At 66.8% G+C, this 16733-nt stretch overlaps 2 protein-coding genes across 2 annotated transcripts; one reads left to right on the forward strand and one right to left on the reverse strand.

The window, feature by feature from the left end:
- Positions 1-28: 28 nt before the first annotated feature.
- DNAAF1 (dynein axonemal assembly factor 1) lies at positions 29-11079 on the forward strand. The gene is made up of 10 exons (XM_056136728.1): positions 29-152; positions 2886-3009; positions 3393-3484; positions 4885-5106; positions 5209-5375; positions 6136-6257; positions 8081-8231; positions 8724-9012; positions 10517-10573; positions 10870-11079. The coding sequence occupies exons 1-9, from the start codon at positions 44-46 to the stop codon at positions 10525-10527; spliced, it is 1287 nt and encodes a 428-aa protein (XP_055992703.1). The 5' UTR covers positions 29-43; the 3' UTR covers positions 10528-10573; positions 10870-11079.
- Positions 11080-12001: 922 nt separating this feature from the next.
- On the reverse strand, positions 12002-16576 carry TAF1C (TATA-box binding protein associated factor, RNA polymerase I subunit C). The gene is made up of 15 exons (XM_056136144.1): positions 16509-16576; positions 16082-16220; positions 15736-15817; positions 15485-15582; positions 15325-15414; positions 15140-15213; positions 14627-14865; positions 14430-14546; positions 14233-14350; positions 14081-14152; positions 13790-13925; positions 13563-13694; positions 13294-13468; positions 12994-13131; positions 12002-12921 (listed from the first exon to the last, which is right to left on the reverse strand). Exons 2-15 carry the CDS (start codon positions 16217-16219, stop codon positions 12002-12004), a joined length of 2529 nt encoding a protein of 842 aa, XP_055992119.1. The 5' UTR covers position 16220; positions 16509-16576.
- Between the last annotated feature and the right edge of the window lie 157 nt (positions 16577-16733).

Consider the following 16733-nt stretch of genomic DNA (forward strand, 5'->3'; position numbering starts at 1 on the left):
TCGGCTCCCTCCCGGCTCCGGCGCCGGCGCTCCGGGACGCGACATGCACCCCGACGAGGCGGAGCGGCCCGGCCGGGGGCGCGAGCAGGAGCCGGGCCTGGAGGAGTCGGCGGGCGACCACCCGAAGGCAGGCCCCGGGGGCCGCAAGGAAGGTGCGCACCCGCCGGGACCCCCGCCGGGACCCCGCCCGGACCCCCGCCCGGACCCCCGCCGGGACCCCCGCCCGGACCCCCCCCGGACCCCCGCCGGGCCCCCTCCGGACACCCGCGCTGCACCTCGCCTGCCCGCTGCGCGCCCCGCCAGGACACTGCAGAGACCCGGACGCGTCGCAGGACCTGGCGCAGCTTCTGCTCTCTCTGCCCGGGCCCTGTCCCTGCACCCCCACTGCTGCGTCCTGCCCGCTGCTCAGATCGCCCCGTCCAGCGCCCAGGGCTCGCGCCCTGACCCAGCCCACGACCTGACCCTAGGGGGGGAGCGCGAAGGAGCTGCTGGTTTCTCACTGGCTTTCCCCACTTGGGCTCAGGAAAATAGGTTCGGCCAGCGGGGAGGGCGTTGGCCTTGCAGGCGGCAGACCCGGGTTCGATCCCCAGCATCCCATAGGGTCCCCCGAGCACCGCCAGGAGTGATTCCTGGGTGCAGAGCCAGGAGTAACTCCTGAGCATCGCCGGGTGTGACCCAAAGAGCAAAAAAAAAAATAATAACGAAAAAGAAAAGTAGTGTCCAGGGCTGGGAAGTTGGGTCTGGGGACAGCTGCAGCCCCACGTTTGATCCCTGGCACCCATTGTCCCCTGAGTTGTGCTGGGGCCTGAGTGCTGCCAGTTCTCCTCCAGAGAAAGGGAAAAAACAGGATTCAGCCCCTGTTTTCGGCTTGGAAGGCCTAAGGGCAGCCTTTAATGACCAGAGAGAAACAGGAGTTGGGTTTTTTGTTTTTTCTTGTTTTTAAACGTGGACAAGTCAACTCTTCTGAGCAGGGATGGTCCAAGCCAGGCTGCGTAGGACACAGGGCCCGAGGGATCATGGTTTCCCGCAGACTGCAGACCGTTACTAAATGGAGGTTCTTGTTATTATAAAAGCAATTACACTGGGCAGCGAGCACCTGTCATTCCACAAACACCTGGTGCCTCTCGTGTGGGCTTACTGCACAGGGGCGGCCGGGTGAGGCTCTCCTCACAGTGTTTTTAAGTCTGATCGGAAGGCCGGGGTGGGGTGTGGAGCTCAGAAGAGCATTTGCCTCTTGTGTGAAGCCCTGGGTTCGGTCCCCAGCACTTAGCAAAAGTAAAGGAGGAAAACAAGAATAAAAGCATCAGAAAACCACCAACAACAGGGGCCGGGGTGGGGGGTAGCATAGTGGGGAGGGCATTTGCTTCCATGTGGCCACCTGGACCCCAACCCAGCATCCATCTGGGTTCCCGAGCCTTGCCAGGAGGAAGCCTGAGTATCACTGGGTATAGCCCAAAAAGCAAAAAGAAAGCCAGAAAAATAGAGAAGAGAAATAAAGGAGGGAGGGAGGGAGGAAAGGAGGGAGAGAGGGAAGGAGGGAGGGAAGGAAAGAAGGAAGGAAGGAAGGAAAGGAGGGAAGGATGGAGGGAGGGAAGGAAGGAGGGAGGAAGGAAGGAAGGAAGGAAGGAAGGAGAGAGGGAGGGAGGGAGGGAAGGTAGGAAGAGAGAAAAGGAAGGAAGGAAAGGAGGGAAGGATGGAGGGAGGGAAGGAAGGAAGGAAGGAAGGATGCAACCTGGGACTGTAGCTGTACCCAGGATTTAGTGCATTTGAATCCTTGAGTTTTGATCTATTTTTTTTTTTTTTGCTTTTTGGGTCACACCCGGCAATGCACAGGGGTTACTCCTGGCTCTGCACTCAGGAATCACTCCTGGCAGTGCTTGGGGGACCATATGGGATGCTGGGAATCGAACCCGGGTCGGCTGCGTGCAAGGCAAATGCCCTACCCGCTGTCCTATCTCTCCAGCCCCGAGTTTTGATCTATCTTTAAAAAATAGTAAGTGCATCTGTATGTCTCACTTGATTTTTACCAAGCATGTTTCCATCCTATTTCTTCTCCCTGTTCCCTCTGGGAAGCTTTAAACAGAACAGAGAACATTATAGCTAATACTCATGTCTTGAGGCCAAAACTGCTTCCAAAACTTGGAAATGACCCACACATCTATTATGCTGAAAGCTTTTTGGATCGAATCTATTTTTAGATAAAGAGGGTGTTCCTTTCGCTGCCCCACTCCCCAGAATTTTGTTCGGAGGCTTCACTGCTTCTCTCAATAGGAAGAAAATAGATGTGTTTGCCTGCTAGTTGACTGCTCCCAACACAGTGCTCATGTCATTCCCAGAGCTCCCAGGGTCCATGCAGTGCCAGGAACGGAATGCAGGGCTCCTGCACACAGACTCCGGGCCTCTGGGCTCCCAACTCCCCTGCTCCCGGAGGACAGCCCTGGCTTCTCACGCCTGCCTGCTACGTCCCACACTGCTGTGCCTTCCTTTCTTAAACCTGTGCTTGTAAAAAAGAGGCCACACACACACACACACACACACACACACACACGTCCATTGGGGAATCGGCTATTGATGGAGCTCCGGTACATTCTCTTCCAAAGCAGAAGAACAAGCCACTGTTTGATGGAGCCAAGCTCTCCGGGAGGCTGAGGGTGGTGAGCGCTTCAGGCTCTTAGGAATAACAGAAATGGGACATCTCTGCCTGCGTGAGCGTTCTCAGATCAGAGGTGGTGCTGGCAGTGACGAGCGATCGACACCGTCTCTCGGGCACGGAGTCCCTGACGAGTCCTGGGGTCCGCGTGCAACACGACCACCTGGGAACAGAGCAGAAGCGGGAGGGGCCCTCTTCCCGCTCAGCTCTGCAGAACCTGCCTCTTTCCTGGCAGAAATGAATGACTGTGCCAGTCCTGGGGACACGCCAGGCCAGAGTGAGCACAGACAGGGAGGGGACAGCAAGCCGGACGCTTCTGCATCCTCCCAACGGGACGACAAGGAGGACCGGGGCCCCAGGTAGGAGGGCAGGTGGTGGGATGAAGCCACAGTGTCACCCCTGGGTGCAGAGGGAACTGGGGCTCCCGCAGAGACGGGCTGGCGCCTAGTGGGGCGCCAGGACTTGTGAGGGACTCTCTTGGGGTTCCTCACGCCACGGAAACATGGATCTGCACATACATTGCGGCTTCTCAGGCCGCGCTGAGAGCCCCGGGCGCTGGCTGAGCCCGGACAGCCGCCGAACTGCAGAAGAGGAACTCAAGACTGTCCTTAGGCCTAGGGGGACCGGTCTGGGATTTGGGGAAGGAAGGGGGGAGGGAAGGAGGGAGGTGAGAAGGTAGGGGATGCGTCTCAGGCTGACACACGGAAATGAGTTTCTTGGCCGCACCTTTTCATCCGAACAGAATGACTAAAAGTTTCTTGAAGAAATTCTGCAAGCAACACAAGCTGTACATCACACCTTCGTTGAATGATACCCTGTACCTGCACTTTAAAGGTAAGACCGGCCCAGGCCAGACCGGGGGATGCAGAGACCCTCTCGGGCCTCACCCAGAACTTCCAAATCATCGTGACGTGGAAACGTCAGAGTTTAGTGGAGGCGACGGAAACGCAGCACTGTTTGTCTTTGAAGCAAAAGTCTTGTTTGTTTGTTTGGGGGCTACACACCACGGCTCTGCTCAGGGCCACACGGGCAGCTGGGGACGACCCCAGGGGCGCCGCAGGGGAGGGAGCACCTGCCCTGCGCCTGTCTCTCCGGCCCCACCGCTCAGTAAGGGGCTGCGGGAAGCTCTTTGCTTTCGTGCCTTTCCCACTCGAAAGCTGGTGTGTGTTGGCCGAGCGGGAAGCCTCGGGGGCTGCGCACGGCTGTCCACGGGTCCTTACAATGAACTGTGTCCTCCCGTGACCCGGCAAACATTGTGAAGCTTACAAGCTGCAATGGAGATGAAGACAAAAGGAAAAGTTAGATCACGAGGGTGGCGTAGTCCTGGGGACTGCTGTTGGACTTGGGCGCCTCACCCTACAGTGCCAGGGCCCGAACCTGGTCTCCCACACGCCAGCCACGTCCTCAGCCATTCGCGTCGTCACTCCAGCCCAGGACGGGCAAACTTTGATTCTGCACAACAGTGAACAGGCTTTTACATGCGAACTTCAGAGCACTGGCGGAGGGTGGCGGGGGGACGGGGGCGTTGCAGGGGCTGGAGCGGCTTCGTACGCAGGAGACATACACTGTCCCCGAAGCCCACTGGGACCCTCCCTTCCCTTCCCCACACAACCAGAAACTATAGTCCTTCTGCTCTACTGGTGTGGCCCCCAACACACGCACAAACTCATATATGCACACACACATACACATGCACGCACAGAGACAGACGCACACATGAGCACACGCACAAACCCATGCACACAAACCCATGCACACGCACACACATATGAACACACAACACACATGCACACACACATGCACACATATACATACACACACGCACACACGGACACACGCACTTTTCCAAACAAAATAACGTTTTCTACGTGTTGGTACTAGACGATTCCCAAACTACCAACTGACGAGGAGGCTGGGGGAAGCAGGTGCTCTCCTTCCCGACCCAGGTTCATCAAACTGAGTCCAAAGCGGAAAACCAGCCCGCTGTGTGCCCCAGCTGCACCCTGGGGGGCGGGGGGCCAGGCGCCCCCGCTGCCCGTCGCCAACCCGGTCACGCTGATGCCAGGCGGTGAGCACTGCCGGCCTCGCGGCCCGACCGGCAGCCCCCCGGGGTCATCCGGACTGGGTCCTCCCGGGTCGAGCCCCCGAGAGACCAGGGTCCGCGCAGGCAGGAGTGGGGTGTCCCCCGGGGAGAGGGGCGGCGGGGAGCCCGAGGAAGCGTGTCGCCTTGGCAGGCTTCGACCGCATCGAGAACCTGGAGGAGTACACGGGGCTGCGCTGCCTGTGGCTGGAATGCAACCGGATCGAGCGCATCGAGAACCTGGGGGCGCAGGCCGAGCTGCGCTGCCTCTTCCTGCAGATGAACCTGCTGCGCAGGATCGAGAACCTGGAGCCGCTGCAGAAGCTGGACACCCTCAACCTCAGCAACAACTACATCAAGACCATCGAGAACCTCGGTCAGCGCGGGCCCGGGGCCGGCCTGTCCCGGGGGCGCCAGGCGGGGGGGCGGGGGGGGCGCCCTGCACTCCTGACCACAGTCTCGTCGTGCCCTCCCGCAGCCTGCCTGCCCGTCCTGGACACGCTCCAGATGGCCCACAACCACCTGGAGACGGTGGACGACATCCGGCACCTGGAGCAGTGCCCGAAGCTCTGCGTGCTGGACCTGTCGCACAACAGGCTGGGGGACCCCGACATCCTGAGCGTGCTCGAGCTGGTGCCCGACCTGGTAACGTGGCCGGGGGCACGGCCGGGGCGGGCGAGTCGCACAGAGCCCCGGCAGGTGGAGGGCTTCGTCCCGCCCGTCCCCGCTGTCCCGGCCAGCGTCCCTCAAGGCCGCTGGCACGCAGAGCAGTGGGAGGGTCGCGTCTCTCCATCTCTGCTCCCACCTCTGAAATCCCTGTCAGAAACTCCAGGGAGGGGCTGGAGCGATAGCACAGCAGGGAGGGCGTTTGCCTTGCATGCAGCCGACCAGGGTTCGATTCCCAGCATCCCATAGGGTCCCCCACGCACCGCCAGGAGTAATTCCTGAGTGCATGAACCAGGAGTAACTCCTGTGCATTGCTGGGTGTGACCCAAAAAGAAAAAAAAACACCCTCTAAGGAGCCTGACACTCCGGGGGGGTGCACCCCTCGTCCCACCCAGGACAGTTGCCCCCCAGGACTGCACCTGATTGTGTCTGTCCCCCGAAACCCACACGGGCACAGGAGCCTGAGCGAGTCTCAACGAGCAAGGCAGCTGGGCAGTGGGGTTCCAGGGCCAGCTCCTGGGGAGGTGACAGGCAGGAGGCACCAGGGGCTGGACCCTCCGTCCCCTCCTGAGGCTGTCCTGGGGGACAGAGACCTGAGAGCCCAGGGGGTTCAGGCCCCGGCTCCTCCTTGCTGCGGGCCACCGCCTCCCCGTGGCCCCTCGTCTGGGCGGGGGCTTGTGGGCCCTGCCCCCTGGTGTCCGGGCGGTGTGGAGGGACACGCTCGGCCCCTTGCCTGCAGCGGGTGCTGAACCTGATGGGGAACCCCGTGATCCGCAACATCCCCTCCTACCGCAAGACGGTGACGGTGCGTCTGCGACAGCTCACCTACCTGGACGACAGGCCCGTCTTCCCCAAGGACAGGTGAGGAAGGGCTCGGCCACCCCGGCCTCCTGCCCAGGTGCTGGCATCAGAGCCTGCCGGCGACGCGGGGACGCTGTCCTTCATAGGTGGCCTCGCGGCTCCCTGGTGTCCGAGCGTGTGGGCGCAGGGGGAGCATGCCCGCCCCACCCACACCCCCGGACACTTCCTTAGCACCTGCCTGCTGGCTGAAGATGCTACTTAGGCAAAGGCACACCAGGTCATTTCTGGTTTGTTTTCTGGAACGTTCCTAACCAGTGAGGACGCTGCTGGTCATAATCCTGTAAGGGAAACTGCGGCTCGTCGGACAGGAGTGCACCTGGCAGCCGGGCCAGGCCAGACCCTGCTATGCCAGTGGGACACTTTTCCTCCCTTCAAGAGTGTCCAGGGGCAGGAGAGATAGCACAGCAGGGAGGGCATTGCACATGGACGACCCAGGTTCAATTCCCAGCATCCCATATGATCCCCTGAGCACTGCCAGGAGTAATTCCTGAATGCAGAGCCAGGAGTTACCCCTGTGCATCGCTGAGTATACGACCCCAAAAGCAGAAAAAAAAAGAGTGTCCAGTTAGGGGTAGGGACATTTGCCTTGCACCCAGCCTACTTGAGTTCAATCCCCAACATCCCATCTGGTCTCCCAAGCACCACCAGGAGTGACCTCTGAGCATCACTGGTGTGACCCAAAAAGGAGAAAAAAGAAAAGAGTGCCCAGGTCTGTTTTTCCTTTGGAGGGGCGGGGTGGGGGGCGCACCTGGTGTGCTCACGACCCACTCCTGGCTCTGCACTCAGGAATTACTCCCCTCCCTCTTGGGGCCCGTACGGGATGCCGGGATTGAAACCCGGTCGGCGTACGCAAGGCCACACCCTCCCCGCTGTGCTGCCACCCGGCCCCGTCTGCCTTTTTCCTTAGCAGATCCCACCCTGGGTTTGGAGCTGCTGTTCCTAGAACACACAGCCCGGGAGGCCTGCCCGCCAGCCCTGCTCTGTCGGGGAGCCCGAGGGGCTTTCCAGAGGCTGCTCAGGGAGCCCTGGCCCGCCCTGGCAAGACTCCAGCCACTGGCGAGGTCCCAGGGCTCAGGCTGCTTGACCTGCAGTGCCACTGGTCCCTGGGCACAGCTTTGATCTGGGTTTTCAATTTGCCTCTGAATTGGGTCCTGTCTATTCAGTCTAGTTGGTTAAAGCCTCAGGGAAGCAGACTGAATGGTTGAAGTGTGTGTGTGTGTGTGTGTGTGTGTGTGTGTGTGTGTGTGTGTTTGCGTGCATGCGTGTGTGCATGGGTGCATGTGTGTGTGTGTGTGTGTGTGTTTCCTGTGTGGCACCAGGAACTGTTCTGTATTTTTGAATCCTCAAATTGGAATCAGACCAACAAATACTCCCGTCAGCTCTCCCGGACCCCCTCCCTTCATTCCGATGGGCTCAACTCCTGCACTACGATCTTGGGGCCCACCGTGAGCCCCACCCCTAGGCCCCTTGCCGCCTCACTGCCTACACTGGAGGCCCCCCGAGCGGCCTTTGCACATGACTGGACGCAGGAGTCTGCCTCTCCTGCCTGCGCCCCACGTGACTTGGGGGCCCGGCCTGTGTTCTCTGGGGGGAGTGAGCCAGTCTGAGCGCAGAGGACCTGCTCTTCGTGTCTTTGGTCCACGAAAAGGGGGCGCCCTCTATACACAGACATACAAACACACAGTCACGCTCTCAAACACACACACACACACACACACACGCACGCTACACACACACACATACTCAAGCACACACGCACACTCAGACATACCGCACACACAGGCACACTCCCCTCACCAGCGCTTTCCTCCCCTGCCCCTCAGGGCCTGTGCTGAGGCCTGGGCCCGGGGCGGCCTGGAGGCCGAGCGGGAGGAGCGGCAGCAGTGGGAGCACCGTGAGCGCAAGAAGATCACGGACAGCCTGGAGGCCCTGGCCCTGATCAAGCGGCGCGCGGAGGAGCGCAGGAGGCAGAAGGCGGAGCAGGAGGCTGGGCACGGTGGGCCGGGGTCTGCGCTCCCCGGGGCCCTCCGCTGGCAGCCTGGGCTCGCCTTCCCGGAGGCGCCTCCTGCACCCGAGCGAGTTCCGGGCTCCCGGGCCGTGGCACTGGGGCCTCTGCCAAGGGAGAGGGGTGGCAGGGCCTTTCTTTGGGGAGACACCTGGCTCGCAGCCTCTTCCTCTCCCGCTGGGACGCCGGCGGGGGGCTTCCATCCATCCCCTCCCCTGAAGCCAGGAGCCACCAGCCAGTCTCCCCTCATTCACTGCCGCGGAGAGCCGTTTCGTCCATGGCCTCCGGCGCCGTGCAGGAGCTCCTGACTGTGGCCACACACAGGAAGGACACCGCTGGGCGTCCAGGGCGGCGTTTGTAACTGGGTCCCCCCAGTCTGTGCTCACCTCGGGCTTGTCTCAGACCAGGGACAGGAGGGCATGGAGGCCGCCACAGCCTCTGCCCAGGAGGAGGAGGCGAAGGAAGAGGAGGAGGAGGAAGAGGACGACGATGACGACGATGAGGAAGAGGAGGAGGAGGAGGAGGACGGGGAGGACGAGAAGGAGGTGGTGGAGGACGCGGAGCGGCGGCAGAAGATGGAGCGCTTCGTGCAGGAGAGCTTTGAGGCCAAGGACGAGCTCTTCCCGGAACCGCCTCGGAAGGTCGGGGGGCTGCCGCCGGCTGTCCAGGGGGACACCGAGAACCAGGAGCTTGGGGAGGTGCTGCCCCGTGGGGCCCGACGCCCGGCCCCTCCTGGCGCTGCCTGGCAGGGTAAGAAAGTGCCCAGGACTGGCATGGCAGACCCAAGTGGGGGCTGGCCGCGTGCTCCCCTGCGCCCTAAGGTTGTCTCTTTGTCCAGGGGCCTGGCTGAAAGCGAGGGCACAGCCTGTCGCCTCGCCACACCCGCTGGGTCCCAAGACCCATGAGGACACAGGGCCCAAGGACGCGGCCCTGGGAATCTCGGGAAGGGGGGACGGTCAGGAGCTCCAGGTCAGCCCTCAACTCCTCCTCCTGGGTCACCGCTGTCCCTGGCCTAAGACTGGCCAGCGGCATGGGTGCAGTGGGGAGAAGTGTGGGGCCACTGGCCACCTCCCCCAGCGGCATCTGCTGGTCCCAATTCCTGCCATGTCCCCCAGAGCCGCCTGCCCCTTGCGGGCTGCCCTGCCCCCTCCCGCCCAAACTGGGGCTTTGTTGTCCCCGCGCTGCTCCCGGTGTGGGGAGGGCCTGACCGGCCACCGATCCCTGTTGGTAACTGTCTTCTGTAGACCCGGCGAGTGTAAATGTGGCCCCCGAGGCAGTGCTGGGGACAGGACCCCACAGAGCCACCATCGCAGAGCCAGCTGGGCCCGCGGCAGAGAAGCTCTTCATCGCGGTACGTGCGTTGTGAGCTTGAGTGGGCGCGAGGGGTGGACAGCGGCTGTGTAGGGTCCACGGAGTGACGGCTTCAGACCTTCGGACCCCCCACGCCCTGAGCGGGGACCCGGCCCACCAGTCCTGACTGAGGCCCCTGGGCCAGGCGTGCCCCGAGCCCCACCCCTGCTCCTTCATGGCCTCTGCAGGCCCCGCCCCTGGACGCCTGCCCCGACGTCCCTTGGGTCTGATGCTGGCCTGGCACTTTCTCTGCTGCTTCTGCCAACCCAAATCCATTCCCACCGCTCTGGGCAGCCTGCAAGGGGAGGTGCTCCCCACGGTGGGCACTGGGTGCTCCCTGAGCTTGAGCCGTGTGCGCCTCTGGCGGGCCAATGCTCGCTTCCTCCTCAAACCCCATTCCCTCCTCCCCCACCTGGTGCCCTGCCTGGTAGTGCTTCTGTTCTGTGCTCAGGGATCAGTGACTCCTGGCTGGGGCCAGGGTACCATCTTTGGTTCCGGACTGAACTGGGTTGGCTTCACCTGGTTCCTGGTGTGTCGGCACAAGCGCCCTGGGGAACAGAGTGGGCCGCCGTCCTCTCTGCCTGGTTGGTCTGGCCTCCGGGATTTCCCACCTCCCATGGGGACACTGAGAAACGGGCAGAGCTGCCCAGTGGGGACACCCCAGGCAGGAGCGCCCCTGCAAGTCCTCGCCAGGACCCTCCCACCCCAGCAGGTGCCCCCCAGACACCACTCTGTGTCACGTAGCCTGTTTGCAGGAACCCGGGCTGGGCAGCCATATGTTCTCCGCGCTGGTGGCGGTGTGTGTGTGCTCATGTGCACACGTGTGCTCATCTGTGTCCAACTCAGGGGCCGGCGGCAGCGCCCCTGTTGTGCCTCTTGGTCACCTCGGCTCCCTGGCTTGCAGGACCTCCCTGACCTGGAGGACACGGGTGTGGACAGCTGCCTGAAAGCCCAGGACCAGGTGATGCCTCCTGCGGCCGCGCCCGCTGGGCTGGGCCGGCTGTGCCAGCCCGGGGCTGCTCCCAGGACCTCCGTTGCCCGTTACTGTGCTCAGCGCCAGGCCCCACTGGAGCCATCGTGGTCCTGATGGGACAGGCAGGGAGGGAGGGAGCCTCCGTGGGGATAGCCAGCAGCGCAGGGGGGCAGGGGTGGCGCCAAGCTCGGGGGCTCACGGGGCGGCTGGCAGAGTGCAGGGTCGAGGGGCACCCGGAGGGACCCCGCCCAGAAGTGCCTTGATGTGCTGTCCATTCCCTTAAGGCCCCGTGCCCCCCAAAGATCACGGCCCTCTGCAGCCTGAGTGAGGACAGCGATGCCGAGCTGGACTTCGACCCCCAGGGACACGCGCCCGGGGATGCACCGTGCGGGATATTTGCAGCGCCCAAGGATCCGGGGAGGCCGCTGGACACGCCCTTTGCAAACCTGCTCGCAGACAGCTCCCGGGTGGGGGAGGCGGGAGCCCCAAGAGCCCCCCGGGTCCCGCAGCGGCTGATTGAGGAGCTGGACGGAGACCCCCCACCCCCGAGGCCCCTGATCGAGGAGCTGGACAGCGAGAGGACTGTGGGCGCCCCGCCCACGCCCCCAAGCTGCCGCAGCGACAGAGCTGCCCCAGCCTCGCCCGCAGGTGAGGCAGGCAGGAGGCAGAGGACGAAAGGGCGCAGTGGGTGCCAGGGGGCCCTGGCTGGGGCGCCCCTCGCTCTCGGCAGGGGGTCCTGGGCTCTGCTGCTGGAGGCTGCCATCTGGCGAGCCCACCCCTCACTGGACACACCTGGGGGAGACCATTCCCACCCCAGGCTTCAGGGGCCGAGGGACCCCACCGGCACAGCTGGGGAAGAGGCGTCCGGGGAGTTCTCAGCAGGCGGGGAAGGCAGGCGACCCCGTTTCTCTGTCCCCTGCAGGGCCTGACTCGGAGCAGCAACTGCAGACAGGCCTGGGGCCCCCACAGGCCACGGAAGACATCGAGTTTGGCTTGGACTAGCCCCAAGACGCCTGGGCACCCGCAGGGCACCACGCGGCCTCGGCCCCTTCGTGGAGTTCTGGGCCGCGGCCCGGCCGGGCCCCGCAGGCCGCGGGGTCCCCTCTGCACATTACATTTGTTTCAGCACCTGCCGAGTCCGTGTGTCCCTGCGGGTCCTCTCCCGCACCCGAGCACTGCTGCTGCCCCCGAGGACCCTGTGGCCTGGACAAGTCCGCGGCCGGATCCCCCCAACGCGCCTCCTTGCCCGCCTGCCCGCCCCCAGAGCGCGCAGTGACACCCACTCATCACCGTGGGCCACAAGTTTATTCCACTTTTGCTCCGTGGGCCCGGAGCACGCGGCCGCCGGGGCTCGGGGCGCCCACGCGATCCCGCCAGCGAAGAGGGTGGGCTCCGGAGGGCGGGGGCCGTGCTCGCTCAGAAGCCCATGCGCGCGCGCTTGCGGGGCCTGGGGATGGCCGGGGTGGCGGGGGCGGAGGCCTGGGAGCCGGGAAGCGGCGGCCGGCGGGGGCTGGCCCCAAGGCTGGGGGTCTGCGAGGGCGGCGTGGGCGTGGGCGTGGGCGCGGCCCCCCGCAGCGGCAGCTCGGCCATGTAGTCGCGCAGGGTCCGCTGGCGCTCGGCGGGGATGCGGCGCGCCCAGGGCTCGGGGGCGCCCAGCTCGGGCTCCGGGGCGGGTGGCGTGGCGGGGGGCCGCGGGCGGGCATCGGGGGCGTCGGGGGCCGCGGCGGCCGGGCTGCGCGGGGGGCTGGGGAGGTCCGAGCGGCAGCTGAGGGACGAGAAGGTACTGGACAGCGCGGCGCGGCGCTTGGTCCTCCGCCGCCGCGCCCCGGGCGCCGCGCCTCCGCCCAGCCGCCGCTGCCACCAGGCGGCCAGCTGGCCGTCCCAGGCCGCCTCCAGGCGCTCGGCCAGCTCGTCGTCGGGGCCGGGCTCGGGGGCCGGCGGCGGCTCGGCGGCCGGCGGCGGGCCCAGGTCCCCCCGCTGCAGCGGCCGCCCCCCGGCCATGGCGGCGCGGAGACCCTCGGGCACGCGCCCGGCCGGTGCCTGCAGTTTGGCGCAGCGCAGCGAGCAGCGGGGCGAGAAGGTGGGTGCGGCCCAGGCGGGGGGCGGCGCGGGCACCCGGAGCAGGGCCTGGAGCCAGCGGCTGCAGCAGGCCGCGGCCGCGGGGGTCCAGGAGGCGGCGGGCGCGCGGGCGCCGGGCTCCGCGTCCTCCCCGGGAGGCCGGGGGTCTGCCCGGAGGCGGAGGCGCTGGTGGAAGACGTCCCCCGCGGCGGAGAGCTGGAGCAGCAGTAGGACCGGGGTGGACGCGCCGGTGGAGGGCGGACTGATGGCGGTCAGACCTGGGGGGGGGTAGCCGCGTGACCCTCAGCCCGGGGACGGGGGTGGGGGCAGCGCCCCCAGGCCCAGCTCACCTATGGTCGGGGCGCTCAGCCGCTCCTGCAGCCTCCGGTGGCTGCTGGGCTCCAGTAGAGGGAAGGCCGAGAGGGAATCGCTCCTGCAGGGCAGGGACTGGGGCGGCCCGGCCAGGCGGGGGGCCGAGGCGCTGTCTCCTGGAAGGGCAGATGGACAGCGGGGTGCTGCCTGGCCGCGGCCCCGCCCCCAAGCCTGCCCCGCCCACCCGGAGACCCCGCCCACCAATCCTGGCCCCGCCCACCCCTGCTGCTCCGCCCACCATCCTGGCCCCGCCCCCCGGCCCGAGGCCCCGCCCTCACCCGTGAAGGTCAGGAGCTGCACCTGCCCGCCCTGGCTCCCCAGGAGCAGCGGGTGCGGGAGGCCCGGCGCCGGCGCCGGCAGCAGGTGGGCCAGCAGGGGCGCCGAGGGGAGGCCGTGGGTCCACTTGAGCATGGGCACCAGGGGCAAGCGCTCGTCCACCAGGTACAGGGAGAACTGCGGCAGGCAAAGCAGGCCCTGGGTCTCGGCCTTCCCAGGCGCGGGCCCCGCCCCTCCCTGCCCCCCACACCCGGCAGGGCCAGGCGCTCACCTGGGTGCAGACGAGGTGGAGTGTGGGGTGCACGGGCTCCCCCAGGTGCTTGACCAAGAGGATGCGCTCCCCCTTCTGGCACGAGGCCTCTGCGCCTGCGCGGAAGAGCAGCAGGCCGCAGCCCCGGGGGCCCTGGGGAGACCAAGCGGGCCTCAGCGCACCCCCCGGCCGTGCCCCGCCACCCCGCCGCGTCCCGCCGCTGCCAGGCCCCCTGCACCGCCCCTCACCTGCGTGTCAATGATCTTCACCCCGGTGCGGTCAGCGACGGTCAGCACCCGAGGATGGGCGGAGAAGTCTGCCCAGCGCCAGGGGGAGGGGTCCCGGAACACCAGGGTCTGGGGGTCCTTGTACACCTGCCGCAGGCTGGGGAGACGGGGCCAGGCCCAGACGCGTGGGTCTGTGTGGGGGTTCACGGGGAGGGGAGGGGCGGGCCCAGGCCCAGGGGCGTGGGGGGCCTGTGGGGCCCGCGGGAGGGACAGGGCCAGGCCCAGGGGAGTGGGGCCCGCGGAGGGACGTACCCGTCCTGGGGGCTCCAGAGACAGACGGCTCCTGACTGGCTGCAGACGGCCAGTTCCCCAGGCAGGTGAGGGCTACGGCACAGGAGGGCCTGCTGAGCCCCTGCCCGCTCCCAGGAGACCCCTCCCCTCGCAGGAGGCCGCAGACCCCTCACCTGAGGCTGACCCCAGTAGCGCCCTTCGTGACCTGCAGCACCTGGACAGCGGCCGGCCGGCCCCGCCTGTCCAGCTTCCACAGGCCGCAGTGGTAGTCGGAGCGCACGGCCAGCAGGGCTAAGGGGACGCGAGGGTCAGGGCTGTGGGGGGTGAGGGGGCAGGAGTCGCGGCGGCAGGGCAGGGGCCGGGCCCTTACGTTCTCCCTGGACCGTGCGGGTCGCCACCTGCCGGACGGGCCCCCGGAGCTGGATACGCCTGGGCTCCCCGAGTACCTCAGGGTCCCCCTCTGTGTTCACGCTGACCTCGAGCAGATCTGGGCCTCTCGTTAAGGAGAACACGGGAGCCCCACCCCCCCTGCCCCCACCGGGACCAGCCAGCCGCCCGCAAGGATACGCAGTTGGTCCAGGGCGCCGCCCGCAGGGCAGACCAGCTGCCCGGCGTGGGGCAGGGGGCCGGGCACCCAGGCCAGGGCGCCCCCCGTGACCGCGTCGTCCAGCAGCAGCTGCTGCCAGCGCAGCGCCAGCTCTTCCCGCAGCAGCTCGGCCAGCAGCGTGGCCACCGAGTGCCCCAGCACCGGCCCCCCCAGGATGGAGAAGCGGCGCAGCCGGTGACTCATGTGGGCCCAGGGGCAGCTGGGGGCGGGACAGCGGGAGGGTCGGCTGTGACCGGGGCTGGGCACAGCAGCGGCCCTCTGCCCCGGGAGCACCCCCGTCCTGGGCCTGTCTGGGCCTCGGGACCCCGTGGCCCCTGGCCGGGACTCACGAGCCAGCTCAGCCTGATGACGTGAGTCGGCGCCCAGACGCAGCCCGGCCTGCAGCCCGGAGCTCGACTCCCCTTCCCCTTGGGCAAGCGGACTTCCAGACAGTCCCCGGCCGGCCCGGTCCGGCCTCTGTCACCGGCACTTGCCCCCAGGGCTGGTATCCGCCAAGGTCCTGCAGAAGCCTCTCCACGCTGACCACCGTCTTCCTCTTTGAGCGGCTCTGCAGGGAAAGGCCTTGTCGACCCCAGGCCCTCCAGCAGCGTGCGCTCACCCGGGCGCCCTCCCGGCAGTGCTCACTGCCTCGGGTGCCCTCCCAGCAGTGCTCACTCACCCGCGCGCCCTCCAATTTGAAGTTCTCCAGCATCAGCTTCCCCAGCGGGGCAAAGGCCACATCACCATGGTCCCACATGAAGTGGCTGAGCTGGAGATGGGGGGGAGGTCACGCGGGGCACCCGACGCCCTCCCTGCCCAGGAGCTGTGGGGCCACTCACCTGCTCGGTGGCATCCAACACGACACGCGGCGCCCTCCGGAACGAGCGACCTCCACGGAAGAGCAGGTCCACTGCCATCACCCCAGGGTCCCAGGGCTCTGAGGGGGGGAGCAGCTCACGGAGGGCCACGGTGGCACCAGTGTCCCAATGGAGGCATGAGGATGGGGGGGCGGGGAGCAGCCAGGGGGGAGAAACCGAGACCCTGACCCAGCCCAGGGGCAGCCGGGGGTGGCGGGGACCGAGACCCTTACCTGGCCCAGGAGGCAGCAGGGGGAGGGGCCCAGGGGTCTCCGGCGCCCAGAGCAGCCGCGTTGCCGAGGGTGACGCCCCAGTCTGAGAAGGGCAAGTTGGGGCAGTGTGAGCCTGTCTGCCCCACTGCCCGGCACCAGCTCCCACCCCAAGGGCGCCTCGGGAGCAGCTGCCACGGCTGGACGTCCACTGCCCTCCCCTGGAGGGGGACCAGAGGCCCAGGAAGCTGGCAGGGGGCCCTGCCCCCCACCGGAGCCTGCGTGCATGGGCGTGTCTGTGTGTGTCTGCGTGTGTCCCTGCGTGGGCGGGGGCGTCCCGCCTGTCGCGGTCAGCGCCTGCCCTTCCCACCTTGGGGTCCCGCGGCAGAGCCTCGGGCAGGCTCAGGGCTTCCTTCCAGCTGCTGGTCAAGGACAGGCTGGGGGCGTCGCTCAGGCCTAGGGGGCCGGCTGTGAACAGCGTGGGCTGCAGCGTGCGGGGAAAGTCCATCCTGGAACCGAGAACACGCGCCCAGGCGGGTCGGGGGCCGGCCTGGAGTGGGGCTGGGGTCCCGGGCCCGGGGCCGAGGTCCTCCCCGCGGCGGGGGCCGGTCCGGCGCACACACCAGGACCTCGCGAGGGTCCGGGGGGCGGTGGGGTGACCGCAGGGGCGGCCGGTCCTCCCTCCGGGCCCCGCTGGACTGTCCCTCCCCCGCGGGCCCCCGGGGGCGCCAGAACCTCCGGCCACGCGCCCACGCGGCGCCTCCTCCCGGCGCGCGCCGCTCGTCTGGGAAACGGACCTTCGCGGGGCGCCCGCGGGGGCTCGTGCCACGAGGGCGCCACGAGGGGGCCACGAGGGCGCCACGGGGGGGCCACGAGGGAGCCACGCGGGCGCCCCGCGGTCGCCCCGGCTCCGCCACCCGCCACGGGACGGGACGGGACGAGCGTTCGCCGCAGCCACCAACGGTCTTCCGGGTTCGACCGGAAGTGCGCTCCCAGAGACAGGAAGTCCCGCCCCGCAGCCC

Source organism: Sorex fumeus, unplaced genomic scaffold (genome assembly GCF_029834395.1).
Source record: "Sorex fumeus unplaced genomic scaffold, SorFum_2.1 ptg000122l, whole genome shotgun sequence".
Taxonomy (NCBI): domain Eukaryota; kingdom Metazoa; phylum Chordata; class Mammalia; order Eulipotyphla; family Soricidae; genus Sorex; species Sorex fumeus.

Coding starts and splice junctions, on each gene's coding strand:
- TAF1C (XM_056136144.1), bottom strand. CDS start 16,219: ATGGACTTTCCCCGCACGCTGCAGCCCACGCTGTTCACAGCCGGCCCC. Junction 15,415..15,484: donor TGTTGGATGCCACCGAGCAG/GTGAGTGGCCCC, acceptor CCCCATCTCCAG/CTCAGCCACTTCATGTGGGA. Junction 13,469..13,562: donor TCCACCTCGTCTGCACCCAG/GTGAGCGCCTGG, acceptor TGCCTGCCGCAG/TTCTCCCTGTACCTGGTGGA.
- DNAAF1 (XM_056136728.1), top strand. CDS start 44: ATGCACCCCGACGAGGCGGAGCGGCCCGGCCGGGGGCGCGAGCAGGAG. Junction 153..2,885: donor CCCCGGGGGCCGCAAGGAAG/GTGCGCACCCGC, acceptor CTTTCCTGGCAG/AAATGAATGACTGTGCCAGT. Junction 5,376..6,135: donor TCGAGCTGGTGCCCGACCTG/GTAACGTGGCCG, acceptor CCTTGCCTGCAG/CGGGTGCTGAACCTGATGGG.